At 43.4% G+C, this 26,208-nt stretch overlaps 1 protein-coding gene across 2 annotated transcripts in view; it reads right to left on the bottom strand.

Moving 5' to 3' along the window:
* The window catches only part of C2H7orf50 (chromosome 2 C7orf50 homolog), a 250,345-nt gene that overhangs the window by 39,865 nt on the left and 184,272 nt on the right, over nt 1-26,208 (bottom strand). For both annotated transcript variants that reach the window (XM_007666520.3, XM_029057782.2), the window contains exon 3: nt 23,223-23,419. In XM_007666520.3, coding sequence (XP_007664710.2) covers nt 23,223-23,419 — 197 coding nt within the window. The remainder of the gene's footprint in view (nt 1-23,222; nt 23,420-26,208) is intronic.

Below are 26,208 nucleotides of genomic sequence, written 5' to 3'. Positions count from 1 at the left end.
CTCCCAAGCCCGGTCCGCTCCCAGACTTCTCCATCACCGTGGATGGCACGACCATCCTTCCCGTCCCGCAGGCCCGCAATCTCGGTGTCATCCTTGACTCGTCCCTCTCGTTCACCCCACACATCCTATCCGTTACCAAGACCTGCCGGTTTCACCTCTACGATATCGCCAAGATCCGCCCTTTCCTCTCCACCCAAACGGCTACCTTACTATTACGGGCTCTCGTTATATCCCGGCTAGACTACTGTGTCAGCCTTCTCTCTGACCTCCCTTCCTCCTCTCTCGCCCCGCTCCGGTCTATTCTTCACTCCGCTGCCCGGCTCATCTTCCTGCAGAAACGATCTGGGCATGTCACTCCCCTTCTTAAACAACTCCAGTGGTTGCCTATCGACCTCCGCTCCAAACAAAAACTCCTCACTCTAGGCTTCAAGGCTCTCCATCACCTTGCCCCTTCCTACCTCTCCTCCCTTCTCTCTTTCTACCGCCCACCCCGCACGCTCCGCTCCTCTGCCGCCCACCTCCTCGCCGTCCCTCGGTCTCGCCTATCCCGCCGTCGACCCCTGGGTCACATCCTCCCGCGGTCCTGGAACGCCCTCCCTCCTCACCTCCGCCAAACTGATTCTCTTTCCCTCTTCAAAACCTTACTTAAAAATCACCTCCTCCAAGAGGCGTTCCCAGACTGAGCTCCTCTTCCCCCTCTACTCCCTCTACCACCCCCCCTTTACCTCTCCGCAGCTAAAGCCTCATTTTCCCCTTTTCCCTCTGCTCCTCCACCTCTCCCTTCCCATCCCCACAGCACTGTACTCGTCCGCTCAACTGTATATATTTTCGTTACCCTATTTATTTTGTTAATGAATTGTACATCGCCTTGATTCTATTTAGTTGCCATTGTTTTTACGAGATGTTCTTCCCCTTGACGCTGTTTAGTGCCATTGTTCTTGTCTGTCCGTCTCCCCCGATTAGACTGTAAGCCCGTCAAACGGCAGGGACTGTCTCTATCTGTTGCCGACTTGTTCATCCCGAGCGCTTACTATGTGCAGAGCACTGTACTAAGCGCTTGGGATGAACAAGTCGGCAACAGATAGAGACAATTCATTAACAAAATAAATAGGGTAACGAAAATATATACAGTTGAGCGGACGGGTACAGTGCTGTGGGGATGGGAAGGGAGAGGTGGAGGAGCAGAGGGAAAAGGGGAAAATGAGGCTTTAGCTGCGGAGAGGTAAAGGGGGGATGGCAGAGGGAGTAGAGGGGGAAGAGGAGCTCAGTCTGGGAAGGCCTCATGGAGGAGGTGATTTTTAAGTAAGGTTTTGAAGAGGGAAAGAGAATCAGTTTGGCGGAGGTGAGGAGGGAGGGCGTTCCAGGACCGCGGGAGGACGTGACCCAGGGGTCGACGGCGGGATGGGCGAGACCGAGGGACGGCGAGGAGGTGGGCGGCAGAGGAGCGGAGCGTGCGGGGTGGGCGGTAGAAAGAGAGAAGGGAGGAGAGGTAGGAAGGGGCAAGGTGATGGAGAGCCTTGAAGCCTAGAGTGAGGAGTTTTTGTTTGGAGCGGAGGTCGATAGGCAACCACTGGAGTTGTTTAAGAAGGGGAGTGACATGCCCAGATCGTTTCTGCGGGAAGATGAGCCGGGCAGCGGAGTGAAGAATAGACCGGAGCGGGGCGAGAGAGGAGGAAGGGAGGTCAGAGAGAAGGCTGACACGGTAGTCTAGCTGGGATATAACGAGAGCCCGTAATAGTAAGGTAGCCGTTTGGGTGGAGAGGAAAGGGCGGATCTTGGCGATATTGTAGAGGTGAAACCGGCAGGTCTTGGTAACGGATAGGATGTGTGGGGTAGCGCTTAGTACAGTGCTCTGCACATAGTAAGCGCTCAATAAATACTATTGAATGAATGAATACTATAGGAGACCACTATAGGGTGTTTCACTCGTTGAGGGCAAACTAACACTTCTACCCTGAAACAGATGAAATACACATTCTAATGGAACTATTGAGAAGACTTTAATTACCATTATGCCACTAATTTAGGTCCTGACAAGGGAAGGTATTTTAGAAGTGAAATCGGCCCTAAGTCCAGTACCTTTTATATCCTTTATGCCTGCCAGCACAGTCTTATTTTTTCCCCTATATAGCATTTTTGGCCCCTAGGAGAAAAGTCATTTGGGGAAATAACCTAGGTAGTGAAGAAACGCTCTCCAGGACTTGCTTAGTTTTCTGTGATTAGAAACAGACCCATTCTCTAAGCAGTGGAGAGTTGGAATTTCTATTCAGCTAAAGCAGAAATCATCATTTCAAACCCAAGTGGAACAAAAGAAGCCAAATGGAAACCGTGCCAACTAACCACGATGGATGTGTCAACATTTAAGGCAGGTTTGGCATCTTTTGTTAATTTAATGTATATACCGTGGCCAGCATCACTGTGGGGGATGAGGACACTATGGCTCAGGCCCAGGTCGAGCTAAAAAGAAGGAAAAACAGAAAGCATCTAGGTGACCTACTAGTGATGGAAGACAACATGCTTAAAAGGCAAATAAAATGTAAGTATATTTTATGTCTGTTTTCTAGTTACGAGCTATTGGCCTGAAGTTTAAGGCTTCTGGCGCTACAAGCATTCTAAACTGTTAAAAAATATTACACCACAATTAAAACGAGCTGCATTTTACAGCCCGGTGATAAAAAAAAAATTACCTAGATGTACGCAAGGCATCTTGTTAACTGAACCTTTTTAATAGCTCATTTTGGCCAACAGCTTTTAAACATCTCTATCGAAGCCTTGCGATCCACCAGCAGGGCTGTTTTGCATTTTATTTCTGGGGTCATTTCAAATGTGGATTAGGGCCTAGTCCCAGAATGAAACTCTTGTTATCGGTGCCACTGCCCTGTTGAATATTTGTCAGAATCTTGCAGGGCCTCAGATCTGAACACCTCTTTCGTTGCTCTGGTGAACCTGGGGACAAGGCCAAGTAGGCTGACAATTTAGACTCTCCGAGGCTGGGAGGTTGGGAGGCTGGGTCCTACCCCTGCCCTGACTCATAATAATAACTGTGGTAAATTTTAAGTGCTCACTATTTGCTGGGCACTGTACTAAGCGCTGGGGTAGGAAAAAGCAAATCGGGCTGGATACAGTCACTGTCCCACATGGGGCTCACAGTCTTAATTCCTATTTTACAGATGAGGTAACTGAGGTACAGAGAAGGGAAGTGACTTGCCCAAGGTCACTCAGCAGACAAGTGGCAGAGCTGAAATTAGAACCCAGGTCCTTCTGACTCCCAGGCCCTTGGCTCTATCCAGTAGGCCACACTGCTTCTCAAAATGCTGGGCAGAGCTGGCATATGGACACCAAACACCTCCAGGCACATAGGAAATGCTAATGAACGTAGTACTTTACTGGCATATATTGCTGAAACCTCCTACTTACCTACAGAGCAAGCCTAGCTCAAATTGTCCTTGCCCGCCTCAGGCACCCACTATGGGAGTAAGCATCAAGGGTCTATGATGGGGGTGGGAGGACTGAAGGTGCACACTGAAACTACAGACCTAGAGGTGTAAAATCCCCTGGGTATTCCCCCGCACCGTGCTCTTTCCCATCCACTGATCTCTATGGGTTAAGTCATCACCTTTAATGTCTCTCTTTTCCCCCTTATTTAAAGGATCATCACTGGGATCATCTGGACCCAAGAAGCCTGGCAAACATGAAATACCAGATCCCAGTGACATTCTGAGTGGAGGATAAAGGTTACAATATGACCAACCTATAGCATGAGGCAGCTCCTTAAGCCCTGCTAATAAAGGAACGATCATTTTAATGAGATTTTCCAGCTATGCGGTCAAACATGTTATACCGCAGAGGGAAAGAACCTCAGCCACCCAATCAAGAAGTCACTAATCCTGCTACAACAACAATCCTGCAACAGCTGCACCACACTTCTTTTGCAGGACAGTCTGAGGTTATGAAAACATTGGCTTTGGCCCAAAAGCTGTTCTTTTTGTCAGCTGCTGCCAAGTCACAGAAAACCGAATCCAGGGTGTGGTGGCTACATCCAATACATTTGGAAGCAGGAGAGGTTCACTCTACCTTGCAGATAAATACCACTTATCAGTTCACAGTCTTTTGACATGAGTTGACCTACCCACTGGACTACATGTTCTGGATGACACGGAAAGTAAAATCAACAATAAACTGACTTGCCTTAAATAGCTATTGGCCCTGGGCAGAGCTGGTAGGTTCAAAAGCATTTGGAGGTGAACCAAGGTCGGTGTCACTTCTGGCTGTATTGGGATGGAATGCTTGTGAACCTTCAGCCAAGCCTATTTACAGCTCTACCAAGCAGAGTTGAGATGTGAAGGTTAGGATTTTCTGTTACAGCCTAGATGAGGTATACAGTAAATATGACAACTGGTGGCACCTAATCAATTGAGTTTGAATGAGCACGAGGCACTTGCAGCCTATAGCCAGGCACACTTCATTTAATGTGAACAAAAATTTATTCCCCTCTATGGCATTCGCACCCCCAGAAATGGCTGACAGGACACCCAAATGTCCTCTTTTAGTTGACATGGTGGTAGAGGCTGGAGCAAGGATCCCAGGGGCTGGCAGCAGAAGCAGCAGGTGCAGACTCAAGGAAGCAGTGGGTGAAGCTCCCCTGCTTTCTCCATCATCACAGCCTGGTTCGCTGCTTTGACGACAGCCCTAAGGAGGGCCGCAGCAGTGATGGTGGAAAAGGCTGCACCTCACTGGCTGCCGCTATCTTTCACCTGCCCCTGCTATTTCTCTTCCTTTTCTATTTCTCCTTTGGAGAAGCAGCGTGGCTCAGTGGAAAGAGCACGGGCTTTGGAGTCAGGGCTCATGAGTTCGAATCCCAGCTCTGCCACTTGTCGGCTGTGTGACTGTGGGCAAGTCACTTCACTTCTCTGCGCCTCAGTTCCCTCATCTGTAAAATGGGGATTAAGACTGTGAGCCCCACGTGGGACAACCTGATTCCCCTATGTCTACCCCAGCGCTTAGAACAGTGCTCGGCACATAGTAAGCGCTTAACAAATACCAACATTTTTTTTTTTCCCCACCTTTCCTATCACAGTCGACAACACCACCATTTTCCCTGTCCCAGAAGGTCCTCTAAATGCCAAAGTTTGCAAGTGTGGTCTCATCTTTGACTCTTCCACCATTTACCTCCCACCCTTAGTCTCTCTCTAAAGCCTATCTATCCACCTATTCCTCTTTGCAATGATGACCGTCACCATATTTCTCCTGGATTACTGCATTAGAGTACGCAGAATACCCTTTTACTTTCAGTCTCTTCTTATTCTAATCTATCCTATACTCACCTTTCTAAATTGTAATTTAGAAAGCATCATTCAGCTCCTCAGCACATCCAATGGCTACCCACTTCTTTCTACCTCAAATTGAAAATCCTGATTGTTAGTTTCAGGTCTCTCCTTATTCCCTACTCACTTTCTTCACCAGCTACAATCCAGGTTGCATTCTTTGCTCTTCCAAGCTATCTCACTGTATCTCCTTCAATTCTCTCTTCTCTAATTCACTCAAATCTGCACACAACAAATCTCCCTATTTTCAAAGCCACCTAAAAAACACCTCCTCCTAGAGTAATTTGTTGATTAATTTACACTTCCCTGGGTCAATACTTGTTTTCCCACTTACACATGAGTCCCATGCTGGACAGAGACTCTGAAAATATGATTATATCTACACCAGTGCTTAGTACAGTGGTTGGTACATAGTAAGTGCTTAAAAATATCATTATTATGATTTTGACATCCCAACAGTCATCTCTACTTAATTTTATAGTTAGGTGATCAAAAACATGCGTTTTGAACCCACATTTTAGATGGATCATTTTGGGGTAATTACACAATGATCTTCTGACAACATGTGCACTTTATGGATAGATCATGATTTGCTGCTCGAAGATGTTGTGAGCATCTATGCAATACTGGTTAAGATATGCATTACATTACACAAGTTTTCCTTAAGGTGAAGTTTTTCAAGAACAGAACCTCTTTTCATAGACCCGTATATCAGTACATTCCATTGACCTAGACATGTATGTGTTTCTTTAGATATTTTTTCCCACACCTGTTAGCAGTCATACCTATGTCTCTTTCTCTGATCACACTCTATGTACATGATTTGCACCTATTCATCTCCCCCGTTTGTTTGTAAACATCGTCAAGATAGGGTCCATGCCTTTTACTCTTCTTGCACTCTACACCTGGTATTCATGCATTCAATCATATTTATTAAGCACTTACTGTGTGCTAAGCACTTGGGATAATACAATATAACAACAAATAGCCATATTACTACCCACAACAAACTCAGTCTAGAGGGAGAGACAGATATTAATATAAATAAATGGATAAATAAAAAATTACAGATACATATATGTGCAGTGGGATGGGAGGGAGGATGAATGAAGGAGCAAGTAAGAGTGGCATGGAAGGGAGTGGGAGAAGAGGAGAGGAGGGCTTAGGGAGCGCTTCTTGGAGGAGATGTGCCTTCAATAAGGTTTTGAAGTAAGGGAGAGCAATTACCTGTCTCACATGAGGAGAGAGGGCATTCCAGGTCAGGGGTAGGATGTGGGCGAGGGGTCGGCGGTGAGGCAGACAAAACCGAGGTACAGTGAGGTTACCATTAAAGAAACGAAGTGTGCAGGCTAGGTTGTAAAAGGAGAGTAGTGAGGTGAGGTAAGAGGGAGCAAGGTGATTACGTGCTTTAAAGCCAGTGGTGAGGAGTTTTTGTTTGATGTGGAGGAGGATGGGCAACCACTGGAGTTTCTTGAGGAGTGGGGAAACATGGTCTGAATGCTTTGGAAGGAAAATGATACCAGTAGGCACTCAGTAAATTCAACCAAATGAAATAATAAATGCTCACTGACTCATGCCAAAGAATCATTTCTGTGAATATCTTATGTAGGACTACCCGTTTGTGTCCGTGTGGTGGATCAGGGGTGAAGCTCGCTGTGGGCAGGGAATGCGTCTGTTATATTGTTATGTTGTACTCTCTCAAATGCTTAGTAAAAATGACTGATTGGTTGAATTGGCTGAAATGGCTCGTGGAGCCAGTATAGGAGTGCTTGGGAGCTCCTACAAGTTATCTGCAAGATCCAAAAGTCCTCCATTTCTCCTTTCCAGGAATGGGCAAGAATTGGGGTTCCTACTAGGCAAACTTCAATTCTCCAACCTTAAGACTGCTAACACCACCCACTGGCTCTCAGGTAAGCAACCCTGGACAGTGTCATTCAACTGTCCTCTTGCTGACACTTGAAGGAAGATGGGAGAAGTTGTATCTCCGCTAATCATCCTTAACTTCCCAGACAAATGCATCCCTCTGGCCCCCAGGAACCACTCAAGAACCCCTTCCCAATGCAGAGTTGGAGGTTAGAGTTCCAATTGGGGTTTTACTGGGAAAAATGAAAGGATTTTTGAGTCAATTAGGTAACAAGTATAAATGATATATCCAAAAGGGATCTGATCCCCAAATACCTTTCCCTTTCCTCTAAAATATTCCCCATCCCCAGGACCCTATATATATTCTATAAGTCTTACTCAGAGACGCCACCTTTTCTGAGGGTGAGGGGAAAACTTGGGGGTGAGGTTTTGGGGGACGGGCAGTGGGTCAGGTTTTTAAGAGGACAGGGGAAGGAAGAGTGGAGATGTAAAGAATGGAAGAGGAAAAAATGTAAAGGGAAAGAGGGGAAGGAAGAAGGTACAAAATGAGGAGCGCCCTCTCCTCTACCACTTCACATCTGGTTCTCACCAGACTGTTGGGTGGTAGAACTTGTGTGGTCTTTTGGGACATAGGTTTAGGCGAGGGAGAGGCAAGTGGGTGGGGGCATGGGCAGCCACTACCTTTATGGGAGGGGCTAACTGACCATCACTTTGCCTGAGGTGTGTTGGTGCATATGTGGCATGTTTCTGTGTGCGTGACTGGGTCTGCTGCCCTTGTCTTCAAGTCTTCCCTTTCTCTATTCTACCCACTTTCTCTTTCTTCATCTCTTCCTGTCTCTACTCAGTCTCTCTTTCCTACCTTACTGTTGTGGATAGAGCACAAGCCTGTGAGTCAGAAGATCTTGGGTTCTAATCCCAACTCCACCACTTGTCTGCTGTGTGATCTTGGGCAAGTCACTTAACTTCTCTGGGCCTCAGTTACCTCATCTGTAAAACGGGGATTGAGACTGTGAGCCCTAGATGGGACAGGGACTGTGTCCAACCCAATTCGCTCATATCCACCCCAGTGTTTAGTACAGTGCCTTGCACCTAGTAAGTGCTCAAATTCCAAAATTATTATTATTTTACACCCCCCGCTACACTTGCGCCTTCACCTTCCTCCCCCTGGAAATTCCAGCCCTTGTCCCCGTAGGACAAAATATGCTCATTTTAACCTAAAGTCTACCTCTAAGCCACACCTAAGAGAAAGAAAAGATAAATGGATGGGGAAGGTGAGGGAGGGGTAGAAAGTTAAGTGATTTCAACTCGGCCTCGGGTAGGTTCCCAGACAGGCTAGTCCATTCATCATCTCCGGGATCTCATAAAAGATGAAGAGGGAAAATTATCCTCGGGAAATGGACGATGAGATTCTTCAATGGGAACACTGTTGGTTTTTTCCCAGCTAACTTTGAAAGGAAACCACTCATAATTACAGGGATGTTCCTGAAAGGCTCCTTTGTTGGTGGCTGCCAGTTATAGGCACTTCAAATGGCCCCACCACCTGGTAATTGCAGGAGTGGAGCTCACAATAGTAGGAGGAACAATTGTTAATTATAGTGTTCTCTAATATCTGGTTTAATTAAATACAGTGCACCCTCTGTTTAAATAGTATTAAAGTCTGGATTAAAAAAGGCCTTAACTACAGTCGGGAAATTGAAAGGTGAGGCTCAGCAGGCCTCCTGCCCTTGGATCGTGTTGTGTATGTCTCCCCATTTCTCAACATCCTCCAATGGCTACCTGTTTCTCTTCACATCTAGCAAAACTCCTTCCCATCAGCGTCAAGGCACTCCACCAGCAATCTTTTAGGGGAAGCAGCATTGCCTAGTGGATAGAGCATGGGCCTGGGGGTCAAAAGGACCTGGGTTCTAATCCCTGCTTTCTAATCCCAGCTCCATCACTTGTCTGTTGCGTGACCTTGGAAAAGTCACTTCATTTCTCTGTGCCTCAGTTGCCTCATCTATAAAAAGGGGATTAAGACTGGGAGCCCCTTGTGGGACAAGGACTGTCCAACCTATCTTGTATCTACCCCAGTGCTTAGAACAGTGCTGGACACATAGTCAGCGTTTAACAAATACCATTATCATCATCATCTCTCACCCCCTACTTATCCTCCCTCCCCCTTAGCTCACTCATTTGGCTCCTCTCAAGGCAACCTACATTCTGTGCCTTACTCTCGTCTGTCTTGCTGTCAATCTCTTGCTCATGACCTCCCTCCGGCCTGGAATTCCTATCCCCTTCACATCTGGAAAACCACTGCTCTTGCCCAGTTCCAAAGCTCTACCAAAAGCACATTTCCTCCAGGTGCTATTTGGCTCTCTCTGCTAGACTGCAGGCTCACTGAGGGCAGAGATCATGCCTATTTATGGTATCCCACTCTCCCAAATTCATTCAATTGTAGTTACTGCATGCAGTAAGCACTGTACTAAGCGCTTGGGAAAATACAACAGTAAACAGATGCATTACCTGCCCACTACAAGCTTACAGTCTAGATGCTTAGTACAGGGCTCTGTGCACAGCAAACACTCAATAAACAACCAATAATTGATCTCCCCATGCTATTTCCCTCCCATCTGCCACTCCAGCACTTTTGGGTCACCACACCCTTCCTGCATAGCATTTAAGTGCATATCGTTAAAGTCTATTGCTTTCTACTACATGCAATTTATTTGAGTTTCCATTTCCCAGGCCAGATTACAAGCTCCTTGAAGGGAGATCATGCTTATTAATAATAATAATATGAATTGTATTTGTTTTATGCTTATTAAGTGCCAAGCACTTTTCTAAGAGCTGGAGTAGATACAAGATAATCAGGTTGGACACAGTCCCTATCCCACATGGGGCTCACAGTCCCCATTTTACAGAGGAGGTCACTGAGGCATAGAAGTTAAGTGACTTGCCCAAGGTCACACAGCAGACAAGTGGCGGAGCCAGGATTAGAACCCACATTGTCTGACTCCCAAATCCATGTTCTTGCCACTAGGCTATGCTTGGTTTATGCTTACAACTACTGTACTCTACCAAGCATTTAATACAGTTCTCTGTCCTGAGTTCTGTGCTCAGTAAATTGATTGATAGATATAAAATGTGTGCAATAGTGCCAAAGTGATTAATTTTCAAGTTTGTCATAGTTACAGGGTGTTTGTTCCCATTCTAATACTCTTCTATTTCCTGGCTCTCCCTCCACCTTTGTGGAAGAAAAGAGTTTTTATAATGCAATAAATTAATTAGGTTTAACTTGTACATTTTTTTTTTTGGATCTGAAAGGCTTCAGCAGCCCAGAGTGCCCGTGAAGATCCACCAAATCACCACCGTAATTGGCCCCAAATCGTCCTGGAACCCCCCGAGCCAGGCAGGAGGCAAGAAATCAAATGTGAGCCAGCTCACTGGTTCTACTTTTAAATCGCTGGTGTTGGTGCTTGGAAATTCTGGAAAGATCGTTTTTCTTGGGTTGTCTTGATGTCTTTGCCTCTGGTGGTTGGGAGAATGAGGAAATGTCCAGAAATGTCCAGGCTTGTGAGAAGTTTAAGAGGCCCCATAAAAATGGGGCTATTTTTGTGGTAGTGATGGAGTAAAACATTACTGCTGTCAGGTCAGAAGAGTGGTGCTGTTGCTCTACCTCCCACTCCTGGTGATACCGAAATGGAAGGCAGGATGGCTTCATGAGAAGCAGGTCTGTGTACATTCCCAACATGACAGGGTGAGTCAAGACTCAGCCTAGACTTCTCCACCTAAGAAAAATCTCCAGAGAGTTTTATGACAGACAAATTCCAGTGCCCTGTTGAACTTTGGACTGTCAGTAGAAATGGGACCTACCTAGAGTTCAGATGAATGTAATATGGGAATACTGCCAATTTGGGGTTTTTAAACAACTCTGTGGTTGTTAATCCAATCAAACCAGAGAATACAAATTCTCTGAATGAATCCCACCCATTCCACACTGGGCCAAAAATGAATCATGTTGGGGAAAAATTCAACAAAGACTCCATACATCCTTACAATAAGTCAAATTCTGTTCCCACAACTGACTTGCTTACTTTTCACTCTACCTTGCTGGGAATGGAAAAAGAACATTTATAGTAAATGCTTTGCTTCCTGGTAATTGCTTTAAGGATTTCTAAAAGACTCATATTACCTCACAAATGAAGGTCAATGCTTTTAGCCTAATTATGGGGAAGCAGGCTTTTTTTGGCTTTTTTTTTTCAGTGGGGTGGAGTGGTGGTGGTGGTGGTGGGGGGGGGAATGATTTGATTTGGTTCGGGTGTGTTAACTTCAGGGGACCAGGTGGTGGGGAGAGGAGAGTGATGAGGGCAATTACCTTTGCAAAACTGGGACTTTGTGGGGAAACATTCCCCTCCCCCTCTCCACATTATTAGCCTGGCTGCCCTTTTTGCTACTGACTGGTAGGCAACACCAGAAGTTAGAGCACACAAACATGACCATGTGATGATCAAAAATGCAGTTTTTTGGGGGAAGTCTAAAAGCCTACCCAACAAGTTTGGAAAGGAAAACAGTGAAAAGGAGAGGATATGTGATAGAGGGGGAAGGTCTGAAAAATTAAAAGAAAATTTGTGGTATGACTGGCATTTTCAATCATGCCTAAATAAAAGAAGGATGATAAAGTTAAAATCGTTCAAAGGAAAGTACTGGAGGTTAAAGATGTTATATGGGAAGAGGCATCAATAATTGCATGAAATTAAAACAGAAAAGAAATGGATTTTTAGAAGAAAAAGGAAACATGAAAATGAATAACATGAAGAAAATGAAATTATAGATATGGACAATAATGATGGAGTTTGGAAGAAATGATGACTGTACTGAAGTGGAAAACGACAAAATATGACAATCAATTGGAATGAGAAAAATACACGAAAGGCTTTTAGTGTTATAGTATTACATTTGTCACTAAAGAATCCATCAGTGGTGTTTAATGAGTGCCAATTGGCTGCAAAGCACTCTCCTAAGTGCTTGGGTGAGTACAAAGGAACAAGACATGTTTTTCCTGCTATCCTCGATCTCACAAACTAATTGGGGGAGACAGACACAAATTATTTACAGATAGCATACAGAAGAGGATAAAGCAGGAGGTAGTTCAAATAACTTGGGATGAAATAAAAGATTAAATAACTGAGTAGCCAAATGAGAATCCAAATAAAAATATGCTCATGTACAAAAAATGCTCTTGGGCTAACACAACTAGGGGATTGTGCAGACTGTTGTGACCCGGCAGATTTAGGGGAAGAAGAAAGGGGCAGTTCCAAGGTTGTGGGTGACAGTGTTAGCAATGGGGATCAAGTTGGGAGGGTCAAGAGTGAAGAACAGTTAGAAAGAATGAAGAGTGCAAGCTGAGGAATCAAGGGGAAAGAGAGTCAATATGTCAGATGGAAGAATTAGGATGGGTTGGGGGTCAGTCAGCTTAAGTAGCAGAAAATTAGAATTAGAGCAGGAGAGAAATACCCATTTTACATAGTCAAATGCTATAAGTTAGCCAGTGACTAGCTTGATTATCAGTGAAGATTAAAAAATAAAGTACAGATTAGTTCTTCTCCAAGAACTCAGAAGAAAGAAAAATGTGCTTAATGCTGTAATTTCACAAGAGCAAAAAATATTCTGTTGCTAAAATATTGATTCTAAAGTCTAATAAAATATGTGAAGACAGGTGTCTCTCCAAACACTAGCCAAGAGGGAGAGACAACTGGAGCTATTTCCAACATCCTTTTCCATTCTCCCTCCTCTTCATTTATCACTGAAGACTTTTCCGTGACAATCTTCACTTAGTAACTCTGGTTTAAGGAGATAATGAAATTAAGTAGAAAGGGAATTTCAATAAATATTTGTTCAACAGCAACTACGAAAGGTGTCTACATTTACATCACTTTCCATTTTTCCTCATCCTCTGGTCCAATTCTAAATTTGAATGCTCGGTTCCCTTGTCTTTCGAGGACCAGGTAGTTTGTCCAAATCACACTTTTGAGAATCCACGCTTAATAATCTGCCTATGATTTTGACTTCCACAGAGTAGTTTTGATTTACTGTGGCTTTCCGTGACAGAGTTGCCCACCACCAGGTGTTTCATGCCACAGACACTCTCACTTGCCACTTCAGAACTCTCACTAAGTTGTGCTTGACCAATTTATTGCCATTGTTCTTGTCTGCCTGTCTCCCCCGATTAGACTGTAAACCCGTCAAAGGGCAGGGACTGTCTCTATCTATTGCCGATTTGTACATTCCAAGCGCTTAGTACAGTGGTCTCCGCATAGTAAGCGCTCAATAAATACTATTGAATGAATGAATGAATGCTTCATGTGGATAAGAGCCAGTCACTGAGCAGCAGCGTGGCTCAGTGGAAAGAGCACGGGCTTTGGAGTCAGAGGTCATGGGTTCCCACTTGGCAGCTGTGTGACTGTGGGCGAGTCACTTAACTTCTCTGTGCCTCAGTTACCTCATCTGAGAAATGGGGATGAAGACTGTGAGCCCCACGTGGGACAACCTGATTCCCCTGTGTCTACCCCAGCGCTTAGAACAGTGCTCTGCACATAGTAAGTGCTTAACAAATACCAACATTATTATTATTATTCTCTACATTTTTCTCCCTATTTTGCTGTGTTTAATTATGGCCTTGAGATACAAACTGAGTGAGCAACTTGTGAAAAAGACAAGAAAGTCATCTCCTTAGAAAAGAAGGGGGCAGGCGGGGTAGTGGATTGGCCGTATGTGCAAGAAGTGTGGTGTCTGATGGGGAGCTGGGGAAGCACTGTGAGATCTGCTAAGAATATTGAAGATACCCAGAGTGACTGAAGCTGTGGGCTCCCAAATCCATTTGTCTTATGTCTTTGATCTTCGCAACCATGGTTTGACTAACCATAGGGATTTTCAGGCTCTAACTCCAGCAGGGATAAAGGGAAATTTATAGATAACAGTTGAGAATCGTTGCAATTACTTTGTGGATCGGTGCTCAGTTTTATTAACTCCCTCCCAATTTTTGGACAAAACACACAGACTGTAAGCTCTCCGTGGGCAGGGACCATGTCTACTGACTCCTTAGAATTGTATTTTCCCAAGCGCTTAGTATAGGGCTCTGCACACAGTAAACACTCAAATATCATTAACTGACTGAAATATGACAGGGGTCCAGGTAGAAAGGTAATCATCGATCCAAGAAGGATTTTGATAAACTTACAGATGCTATTGGATGAAGAGAGAATACACTTTTTACAAACAAATACTAGAAAAGTTGTCACAAGTCAGAAGGACAATACTATTGCATGTGAGCTGACTGCGGGTTAACCACCATAGGGCTGATAGTATAACATTGAGAGATACTAGACATCTTGATGAGGCAGCATGGCCTGATTCACAAAGCATGGGCCTTCTGGGTTCTAACCCTGGCTCTGCCAAATGCCTGCTGTGTGTCCTGGGGCAAGTCACTCCACTTTTCTACAAAATGGGGATTAAATACCTATTCTCCCTTACATTTTGAATGTGAGTTCAATGTGTGGGCAGGGACTATGTCCAACCTGATTAAGTTGTACCTACCCCAATGCTTGCCACATAGTAAGTACTTAACAAAAATCATTAAAAAAAGTGGGGTAGTTCCTGGGAAAAGATGCCAAATACACTTTTTCTTGGAAAGGCTTTCCTTTCTCTGAATACTCATGGGCAAAGCCTTTGCAGTCAGGCAATCTTTTGTCCGAAGCCTTTCAAATCTCCCAGGCTATTAGAGGTACCACCTTTATGTAAAACAGAACAGGCATGCTATGATGGTCAGTGCATAACTGACACCAATGAGGAAAATTTTAGGTGGATCTAGATAAGGTCATTACAACGGTGTCAATATCTGACAAGATGCTTGTGGTGGGAGATTCTGATGCATGCGTAGGCTGAAACACAGAGGCAGGAGAGCTAAACTGCAATGGCTTACTCTACCTTTGTGACTTGTAATCACTTGTACTTTGCCATCTGGATGCACTCAGATCAAATCAGTGGCACCACATCGACTAGATCATCATCAAACAGTGAGATTGAAGGATGTTCATATTTCTGCCAGTATGCCTGGGCCCAAAAACCGACTATGCCATTGCATAACACATATCATCATCACTGGTATTTGAGTGCTTACTATGTGCAGAGCACTGTATTAAGCCCTTGGGAGATTACAACCTTTCATTAAACATCAACCTAATGTACCACAAAGCGGCCCCCAACATCCCGAAGGCTAAATGTCAATTTCTTGGAGAATAAAGACTTGCGCAAGAAATTTTGTGACGTTACTGAAGCTGTCATAGCACTGCAAGAAAACCAGATTTCGTCCCCAACCGGATCGCTAATGAGCACTGCTATGCCATGATTCTACCAGGAAGGCCTTAAGGCGGAAGGAGATGCTGACTGGGAACATCAGGACTGGTTTAATGAAAATGACTCCAAGATCAGAGAGCTACCAGAAGCAAGCAATTTCTTAAATGGTATTTGTTAAGCACTTACTATTTGCCAGCCACTGTATTAAACACTGTGGTAGATACAAGATACTTAGTTTGGACACAGTCCATGTTCCACATGGGACTCACAGCTTTAATCCCCACTTTCCAGATAAGGTAACTGATGCCCAGAGAAATTAAATGACTTGCCCAAGATCACACAGCAGATAAATGGTGGAGCTGGGATTAGAACCCAGGTCTCTGTCTCTTCCAGGCCCATGCTCCTTCCACTAAGCCATGCTGTTTCCCCAATGTGTTCCTTTGCTCTTGCAACTGCTCCCATTAGTTGTAAATAGTTTTAGCTTGTCTTCTCTATTTGACTGTAAACTCTCTTGCTTCTATTGTACCCTCCAAATGATTAGTACATTGTTTTACACTCAGTAGGTTCTCAATAAATACCACTGATTGACTGAATCAACTAAAGCCTTGCAGTTCCTCATGACTGACATAAAAAATGAATGAATAAATGAATCAGTCATATTTAATTGTTACTGTATCCACAGCACTCTACTAAGTGCTTGCAAGGGTACAACATTACAAGATATCAGAGTTGGTAGACATGTTTGGTAATAATCTAGAGGGAGAGACAGTCATCAATGTAAATGAACACACTGAATTATAGGTACATTAGTGCAATGGGGTTGAGGGAGGGTTGAATGAAGTGTGCAAATTCTAGTGAAAGACGGATGTAGAAGGGGGGGCGGAGAAGAGGAAACTGAGGGCTTAAGTTGGGGAAGGTCTCTTGGAGGAGATGTGCTTTTAATAATGCTTTGAAGGTGGGGAGAATGAAGGTCTACAGGATATGAAGAGGGGAAGGTTTTCCGGGCCAAGGGCAGGATGTGGGCAAGAGGTAAGTGATGAGATAGACAAGACTGACATACAGTGAGATAGAATGGCACCTGAGGAGCAAAGTGTGAGGGCTATGTGAAGCACAGTACTAAGCCCTTGGGAGAATACAATATAATTTTTATACATGATCCCTGCCCTCAAGGACTTTACAGTCTCTTGGGTTTTAAGCCCACTAAAATGAATTGTAAGGAGGAAAAGTAATAGAATATAAAGATAATATATACATAAGTGCTACTGGAGGTTGTGGGTACTTAAGTGCTTAGGTGGTACAGAATTATGGAAGTGGTAGTTAGAAAGACTAGGCAAGGTGAGGTTGGAAATTCATCAGGGAAGGCCTCCTGGAGGAGGAGTGACTTCAGAAGGGCTTTGAGGTCGGGGAGAGCAGCAGTCTGTTAGATGTGATCAGGGAGGTAGTTCCAGTCAGTGAAAAGTGCTTGAGTGGCAGGAGAGAAATAGCTTGCCTAATGGATAGGGCATGGGCCTAGGAGTCAAAGAACCTGGGTTCTAATCTGAGTGGTTCCGCCACTCAATCAGTCAGTCATATTTACTGAGTGCTTACTGTGTGCAGAGTAGAATACTAAGTGCTTGAGAGATGCAATACAAGAGAGTTGGTAAACACATTCCATGCCCATAACAAGCTTAAAGTCTAAAGGGGGAGACAGACATTAACAAAAATAAATAGATTGAACTGTGGAAATGGGGATTCAGTACCTGTCTCTACTACTTACTCTGTAAGCCCCATTTGAAACCTGATTATCCTGTATCTACCCCAGCACTTATAACAGTGCTTGGCACATTACAAGCACTTAACACAACCTTCCTCTGGTCTGGAATGCTCTCCCTGCTCATATCAAACAGATAATTGCTCTTCCCCACTTCAAAGCCTTATTGAAGGTACATCTCCTCCAAGAGGCCTTCCATGACTAAGCCCTCCTCTCTTCTTCTCCCACTCCTTTCTGTGTCACCCTGACTTGCTCCCTTCATTCATCCTCCCTCCCAAACCCACAGAACATAATTCATTTTTTTATGTATATTAATGTCTGTCTCCTCCTCTAGACAGTGAGCTTGTTGTGGGCAGGGAATATGTCTGTTTGTTGTTGCACTGTACTCTCCCAAGAGCTCAGTATAGTGCTTTGCACACAGTAAGCACTCAATAAATACAATTGAATGAATGAACAAATACCACTATTATTATTATTATTGTTACTGTTTAAATGAGACACAATAAGTAGAGTAGCTTGAGAGGAAAAAGAATATAAGCTGGGATGGAGTGAAGAAGAGCGAGGATAAGTGGAAGGAAGGGAGCTGAATGAGATGTTCATCAAAATCTTGTCATTGTGTACAGAACAAGCTATGGCATATGTGTAGTAATATAATTGTGTGGATTCATAACCAGGTTGTAGGCCCTTGAGGGACAGGGACAATGCCTGAATCAATGTCTAGCACATTGCAGTACTTTATAAATGATACGGATTTATCAAAAGAAACCAAACTCATGAATTCTATACCTGTCTGAAAACTATATTAAGGACCCAGGCATCTGTGTGGAACATCTCCTCTGCTTGTAGATAACAGATCCTTTGTCATTCCTAATGCCTTGAACTGTTGTGGTGACTAAATTCAATGTTGGGAGTGAAAACCATTTTGACAGTTTCACTGTTCTTCACAGAGAAGCAGCATGGCTTAGTGGAAAGAGCATGCTTTGGGATTCAGAGGACATTGGTTCTAATCCCAGCTCCTCCACCTGTCTGCTGTGACCTTGGACAAGCCACTTAACTTCTCTGTGACTCAGTTACCTCATCTGGAAAATGGGGATTAAAACTGTGATCCTCACGAGGGACAATTTGATTACCCTGTATCTATCCCAGCACTTAGAACAGTGCTTGGCCCATAGTAAGTGCTTAACAAATATAATAATAATAATAGTAACAGAGCATCACTAACAGTACTGGAAAGTGGAAAGAGTATGGACCTGGGAGTCAGACGACCTGAGTTCTAATCATGGCTTTGCCACTTGTCTGCTGTGTGACCTTCGGCATGTCACTTAACTTTTCTGTTCCTGAGTTTCCTCATCTGTAAAATGGGAATTCAATACCTGTCCTCCCTCCTACTTAGACTGTGAACCCCATGTGGTACAGGGACTGGGTCTGACCTGATTATCTTGTGTTCATCCCAGCACTTAGTACAGTACTTAACTCAAAATAAATGCTTGACAAATACCATAATTTTCTGGGCCTCAGTTACCACATCTGTAAAAGGGGAAGCAAGACTGTGATCCCCATGTGGATCACATTAGCTTTTATCAGTAATTAGAACAGTGCTTGACACAGAGTAAGTGCTTTACAAATATTATTATTATATTTACCCTAGCGCTTAGCATAGTAAATGATTAACCAAGAGCATTAAAACACAAAAACAAAAATTAATGTGCTCCCAGAATCTCACTGTGGCTTCAACCACAGCAAATTCCAACAGACATGATCTTCGCTGTTTGCCAGCTAACAGAAAAACAGAGAACAACACTAGAACCTTGGCATGTGAACTGTCGAGAGAATTTGATACTAACAGTAGACCTAGTAATTACTCCAAAAGCCCACCACCAAAGGAATGAAGCGGGGCTGTGTACTAGCTCCAATCTTGGTCAATCTACTGAACAGAGGCAATGTTCAGGAGACAGCAAGGAGATCTGAAGCTGCAACTAGAATACGATTCAGAGTCACTGGAGTTCTTTCAAGGCAACGGGCTGGAAGCAGCATTCAAAGCTTTGAACTGTTAATACAGGAACTCCTATGTTGATGGCCATGCTCTGGAACTGCAGGCACACATGCTTTCTCCCCCAACCCCCTCCCAGCCCCCACCACACACACCCACACAAAGAAGATGATTTACCAATGATTAAACACTGCTTTTAAGCATCAGCAAATCTCTAAGGTTGGACAGTTTCCTGAGGAAGGTGGCAATTATGTACCAAGCTGCATCTGATAAGCTCTAAATCTAGCCATGACCCTCTAATGCTGACGAAACTGAATGCCATAATTATATTCTCCTGTCTCCTCTTATAGCATCGGAGGATATATCTGTAATTTATTTATTTGTATACATCTGTATTTTATTTATTTGTATTGATGTCTGTCTTCCCACCTCTAGACCGTAAGCTCATTGTGGACAGGGAATGCATCTGTTTATTATCATATGGTACTCTCTCAAGCACTTAGTACAGTGTTCTGCACACAGTAAGCTCTCAATAAATACGACTGACTGAATGAATGTTCGGATAGACGAGAAGGTAGAAAACTGAATCAAAAGCACTATTGTGTCCTTAGGGGCTGACCGACAGGATTTTATGCCCAGATTCAGACCAAACTGATGTAGCCACCATGGCATGTGGGGTTTGGACACACTTCACACACATCCAGCTTCTAAATCAGCTCCATTAACACTACCTATGTTATACCTTACTTTACATCAGATGGCAAGAAAGGATCAATCATATTTAAGGAGCACTTACTGTGTGCAGAGCACCATACTGTGCGCTTGGCAGAGTACAATAAAACATAGTTGGTAGACATACTCCCCACCCACAACGAACTTATAGTCTAGAGGTCCACAGACTAAAAGTGTCCAGGAACAGAGTCAGTTCATCAGGACTGAAGCAATGTTCTTTGTATCCCATCTTTGCTGGAGGGGAAAGACAAGAGAATGAACGAAAACAGGCTACCTAAAGAGCTGCTGTAAGATGAACTGAAATGAGGAAATCTTAAACAAGACGGACAGAAGAAACAACTTTTATGACCCAGGAGGATAAACCTTCAATACCATAGCATAGCCACAAACGGCTGGAGGTCAGTAGAATAGAGGCCAATCGGTCGCAAAACAATTTGACTCAATCAATGGTATTTATTGAGTACTTACTCTGGAGACACAATCCCTGCCCGAAAAGATGATTAATTTAGGGCAGCTATTTCAAGAAGAAGGTGACCCTATGTGAGAAGTGAAAACATTGCGATACTGTGTCATGCCACAACCCTCTTCCCACCCCCACTTTGCCCCACAACAAACATGGACACATACTTCATCATGGCTGCGGGGGTGACACATCCTACAAACAATAAGGAAGTACTTGCTGGGGCTGTGCAACTAGTACTGACGGTTTCTAACTCAAAAACCTGAGCAGGGTGGACAGGCTCAACAGAAATCCTGAAAACAGCTGGCTAATCTCAGCAGCAAAGGCCTAGTGGATGAAGCACGGGCCTGGGAGCCAGAGGAACTTGCCTGCTGTGTGACTTTGGGTGAGTCAATTTACTTCTGTGTGCTTCAGTTTCCTCAACTGTGCAATGGTTTTCCCTCCTACTTGATTGTGAGCCCCATATGGGACAGAGATTATGATGCACCTGATTAACTTTTATCGTTCCCAGCACTTAGAAGAGTGCTTGACACAGAGTAAGTGTAAACACCATTTTAAAAGGTGGGCCACAATGACTACTGACATGGCTACCCTGGCAACTGCCTCCTGGTTTAGGACACCTGGTTCTGTGTCAAGGCATCGACACCACCTGGCTAGAAACGGCTTTTATACCTAAAATCTTGAGGACACTTCAAGGTGTGCTATATCTCTGCCCACTGATTTTCTTGATATATTCCCTGGCCCAGCAAGTACACAACTGGCAGTGATGAAAGAGCGTCAGCAGCACTGGCACTGGCACTATGCAAACCCCTAGCACTATAATCAATTCCTTCACTTGGATTCTTGGCCCTGAAGGCTTTGTGATTGGACAGAGCCAATCTGTCAATTCATTCATTCATTCAACCGCATTTATTGAGCACTCACTGTGTGCAGATCACTCTACTGAGCACTTGGGAAAGTACAATACAACAATAAACAGACACATCTCCTGCCCGCAGTAAGATTATTGTCTGGGGGCGGGAGACAGACAATACAAATAAATTATAGGTATGTACATAAGTGATGGGAGACTCCAAAAGTGGAGAATGGGGAAATATTTTCATGTACCTAATATGGAAAAGATTGTTGGAGCCCCTGTCTTATCAACCATGCTGACACAAACTGATAAAAAAGAAGACTGCGTATGTGCATGCACATATTCTCTCAAATACTTTCTTTCCACATGCAAAATCTTAGCTGAGTGTGTGTGTGCACGGGTGTACACATGGTGGAAGTGTACAAAAGCTTAAAATGGATTTAAGAAGATCCAGGGTGAAAGGTACTTGATGAATCCAAGCAACCTTAGTTGTCACTGTTAGAAACGATACTGAGGTGGATCCTCATTATGGGAGGGAAACTTGCCTGCTAATCTGATGAATTCTCCCAAGTGCTTAGTATAGTGCTCTGCACATGATAAGTGCTCAATAAATACAATTGATTAATTTACTATTAGTCTGTCTCAGGATGGCATTTCTTGCGTTTCTTTATAGTCAGGGTCCTTAGAGTAAACAATTTCCATTTTCATCCTCGCAGGTGCCATTAAAAGCATCAATAAAAGAGCTGTTTGTAGCTTTGCAGTTCAAAAAAAACCTTCAAAATCTAATCCAAGGGCAGTTCAAAACCACCAAGAAGTATTCCATTGGTTTCTTCAACTGAAAAAACTGTCACCTTGCTATCATTCCAAGAGAACTGAGCATGTCCCCAGCCTGGAATATAATTATTTTCCCTCCACTTCCACAAAGAGTAGCAAGTTCTAAGCAGACTTTTGTGCTCCACGAGTGTTTGGGTGTTAAATGTTACCAGAGAGAAAAGGCTAGAATTATTCCATTTTTCAATAATATGTAAGCACTGGAAGTTTTCTTTTTGTGATTGCCAACGAGGTAGCAGTTTGGTAAAAAAATAAAACACCATTTTTCATTTTTTTTTCTCCTTTAGATAATTCAAACGATTTTTCAAGCATGGTCTTGAAAAAAACTTCTATTTCAATTTAATAATGAGCTTTTACATCAGCAAGAATTCAAATACTCACACATGAAAATATTGGCTAGTGAGTTTCCCATCAAAACCAGTCCCTTCACTGGGCACATAATTACCCACTCTGGGATCTAAAACTATATGTCTAGTTTAGACAATGGAGCTTCCAAAATGAAGAAAATGGAGCTTCCAAATGAAGAAAATGGAGCTTCCAAATGAAGAAAATGGAGCTTCCAAAGACTGAAGAGTATATTAGGTCAGATTAGGTAACTGTGTACTCTATCAGTCTGTACTCTCCCTAGTGTTTACTGAAGTACTCCACACAAGCTCGTTGTGGGCAGGGATTGTGTCTGTTTATTGTTGTATTGTACTCTCCCAAATGCTTAGTATGGTTCTCTGCACCCAGTAAATTCTCAATAATTATGACTGACTGAATGAATGACTGATTGATATGAGATGAAAGTAAATTCAAGGCCATAATGGCACCTCATTGAGACTATTAATCAGTTTTCCTTATGCAGGCTCTCTTTTTCATTTCTACTGTTCAAAGATCCCAAAGATACATGCCATTCTAGATAAAACACAAACCCAACACATCATTTAAACAAATCGCATGGGATGGAGTAAGGGTTCAGTAATGTGCTTAGCAATGACCTGAAGGAATAATTTTTTAAACGATCAAACCAAGACAAGAATTGCAAGCCAATATAGATGACCTAGTAATTTTTACAAGCAGCATGGGCAAGTTAAGCTTCTTACCTAGTTAGATACTCCAGGGCCAACTCAGACCCTGACGGTTTCGGGGGCTCGTCTTTCGTAACACTAATTCCGGCTTCCCGGAGCTGTTTCTTTTCTTCTTTTTTCCTCTCCTTCTTCAGTTTCCTTTCCAGGGTTCTCTTCTCCTCTGGAGTTAGTTCTTGATCTCCTAGTTCTTTCTCATCCTGCATTACTTCTTTCTGAAAATAAGCCAAGAGAAAAAAAATGTCAGTTGGAGTTCCCAAATATCAAGACAATGTTTCACAAAGGAAATAATAATAATAGTGGTATTTGTTAAGTGTGTACTATGTGCCCAGCACTGCTCTAAGAGCTGGGGTAGATACAAAGTAATCAGATTGTCCCACGGGGGGCTCACAGTCTTAATCCCCATTTTACATGATGAGGTAACTGAGGCACAGAGAAGTTAAGTGACTTTCCCAAAGTCACAGAGCTGACAAGTGGCGGAGCCAGCATTAGAACTCATGACCTCTGACTCCCAAGCCCATGTTCTTTCCACTAATCCACACTGCTTCTGATTTACAATAATTTAAAAAGAAATCACTTGATGCTCTCCTTTAAATTGAGATACTACAGACAATGCATTGGCAATCATGGAATCCATTGTGAAGTAGCATATGGCACAGGCCATGTGTTCATACCAAATTTTTTGGCAGTATGGGGGGAAGAGGAGACAAAGACATTAGGAATGGAAATGAGTCTGTTCTCCACAAATTGACAGGGTCTCCGGGTTCTGTTTCTAAAACAGATGATAACCTTTAAGTAAGACTCTCCTTTTCCCTTTGAAAAATACATCTTCCTCTCAGAGATTTGATCTTCTCTACTAAAGGGTCTATTTCTCCATTCAGTGAGGGATGATAATTATCTTTTTTTAATGACAAAAATCAACTCTTAGTATCCTTTCCTCTTCGCATGTGTAATTTAGATGCTGCAAACACTGGAGAGGTATTTAGTAAGCCTGTGGAACTAACTCTATGGGGCTCCAAAAACACTAACAAACACAAAATACAAAGTGTTGGAACCCTCATACTGAGGGTGAAATGTATATTTACCTGGGAATGGGCTAGTTTAATTGGGAAATGTATTAGGAGGGTAAGCAGTACCATGATCCTAAATGCTTACCTACCTCTATGATCATCATCTTCCTTCCACACAAGCCAACTTGACATATTTGCCAGCTCTTTTTCCCTCTGCTCATCAGAAATAGATAATAGACTCTGGGAGAGCTGGATAGGTCAACTGATCCCATGTATTAAGTTCTTCACCAGCTATCGCCTATCAAAATGAAACTCTCCTTTTTAAATCTGCCAAACCACCTCCCTATCTTTTTTTCAGTGGCATTTGTTAAGCACTTATTAAGTGATGGACTTTGTTCTAAGCACTAGGGAAGATATACAAGGTAATCAGATTGGACACAGCCCATGTCCCATATGGGGCTCACAGTTTTAATCCCCATTTTACAGATGAGGCAACTCAGGCCCATAGAAATTAAGTGACTTGCCCAAGATCACACAGTAGAGAAGTGGTGGGGCCAGGATTAGAACCCAAATCTTCTTTGGAGTTCTAGAAACTCCCTTCTCCAGGAGGCATTCATGGACTAATCCCCACCTCCTTGATCAGTTACCCTAAGCCTCGTGTCTATAAAGAAGGTGTACTGATTTACTCAGTTTGCCATTCTAGGTTACTTCTAGGTTCTTGCTCTTGTTTATATATGTTCTTATTTTGAACCTGCCTGACTCCCACAATTGACCGTAAATTCCTCAAAGACAGAGACAGTGCTTTTGGTCCCTACTACAAATTCCCAAGAGCGAACTACAATGCTGAATACAGAGTGGAAACTCAAGGATGATATATTTTCGTTACCCTATTTATTTTGTTAATGAATTGTACATCGCCTTGATTCTATTTAGTTGCCATTGTTTTTACGAGATGTTCTTCCCCTTGACGCTGTTTAGTGCCATCGTTCTTGTCTGTCCGTCTCCCCCGATTAGACTGTAAGCCCGTCAAATGGCAGGGACTGTCTCTATCTGTTGCCGACTTGTTCATCCCAAGCGCTTAGTACAGTGCTCTGCACATAGTAAGCGCTCAATAAATACTATTGAATGAATGAATGAATGAATGACAATTGGGTGTGGGAGGAAGGAAGAGGGGAGATAGAAACACAGGTCTGCAATGAACATGATGTTACCAAAGGGTGGGAGGCTGATTACTGGGAATTCATTGCATAATCTAAGCAATGGACAGAGGGAAAAAAAGTGTGGCATCTTGTTTTGTCACCCCACCCATGCCAACCCAGTAATTGAAGGGCCAATATCTCTCCACCCAGAAACCTCCTGGACTCTCCCTTCTAGAGTGATTGGTTTTAATGGTTGTCAAGTGGGAGAACCACAGCATAAAAACAACAAAACAAAATCCAAAACAGAGCACCGGAGTCAGGGGCAACTTAAGCCAAGGCAACTGGTTGCCTTTTTTCCTACTACATCCCAATGTACTCAAAGGAAGACAGACAGTCCCCAAGGGAATTGAAAATTGCTACAGCCAAAATCCACACTTCTAGGCACTTACACATTATCTGAATGCCTAGAATACCTTATTTTGAAGACAGTTAAAATTTAGGATGTGACAAGAGAGTTGCCACAGAGAAAGAAGCAACTCCTTTGGTTAAACTATTGAATTATAGTGAAACTGCCTTGATTTAAACAACCAAAGATAACTTTCCTGCCTACTCCCTCTCCAGAATCGACACCTACTCGCTGACACCATCATTTAGCAAATGCTTTTTAAAAGATTACTATAGCAGCTGCCTGACAGATGCCACAGTGCACTTAATCTTTCTCGGAAAAAAAAAGAAATAATAAACATGTTTACTTCTCTTTGGGCCACAAGCTTGCAAAAACGGCCTTGGACTAGGACTACAAAAGCGCTGATAGAGAGCCCTCCGCTTCTGCATACTTACAGTAAATGCCTCACT

This window comes from Ornithorhynchus anatinus, chromosome 2, assembly GCF_004115215.2.
Source record: "Ornithorhynchus anatinus isolate Pmale09 chromosome 2, mOrnAna1.pri.v4, whole genome shotgun sequence".
Taxonomy (NCBI): domain Eukaryota; kingdom Metazoa; phylum Chordata; class Mammalia; order Monotremata; family Ornithorhynchidae; genus Ornithorhynchus; species Ornithorhynchus anatinus.
The sequence above is the reverse complement of the archived record's forward strand: the minus strand, read 5'-3'. Positions and strand labels throughout refer to the sequence as shown.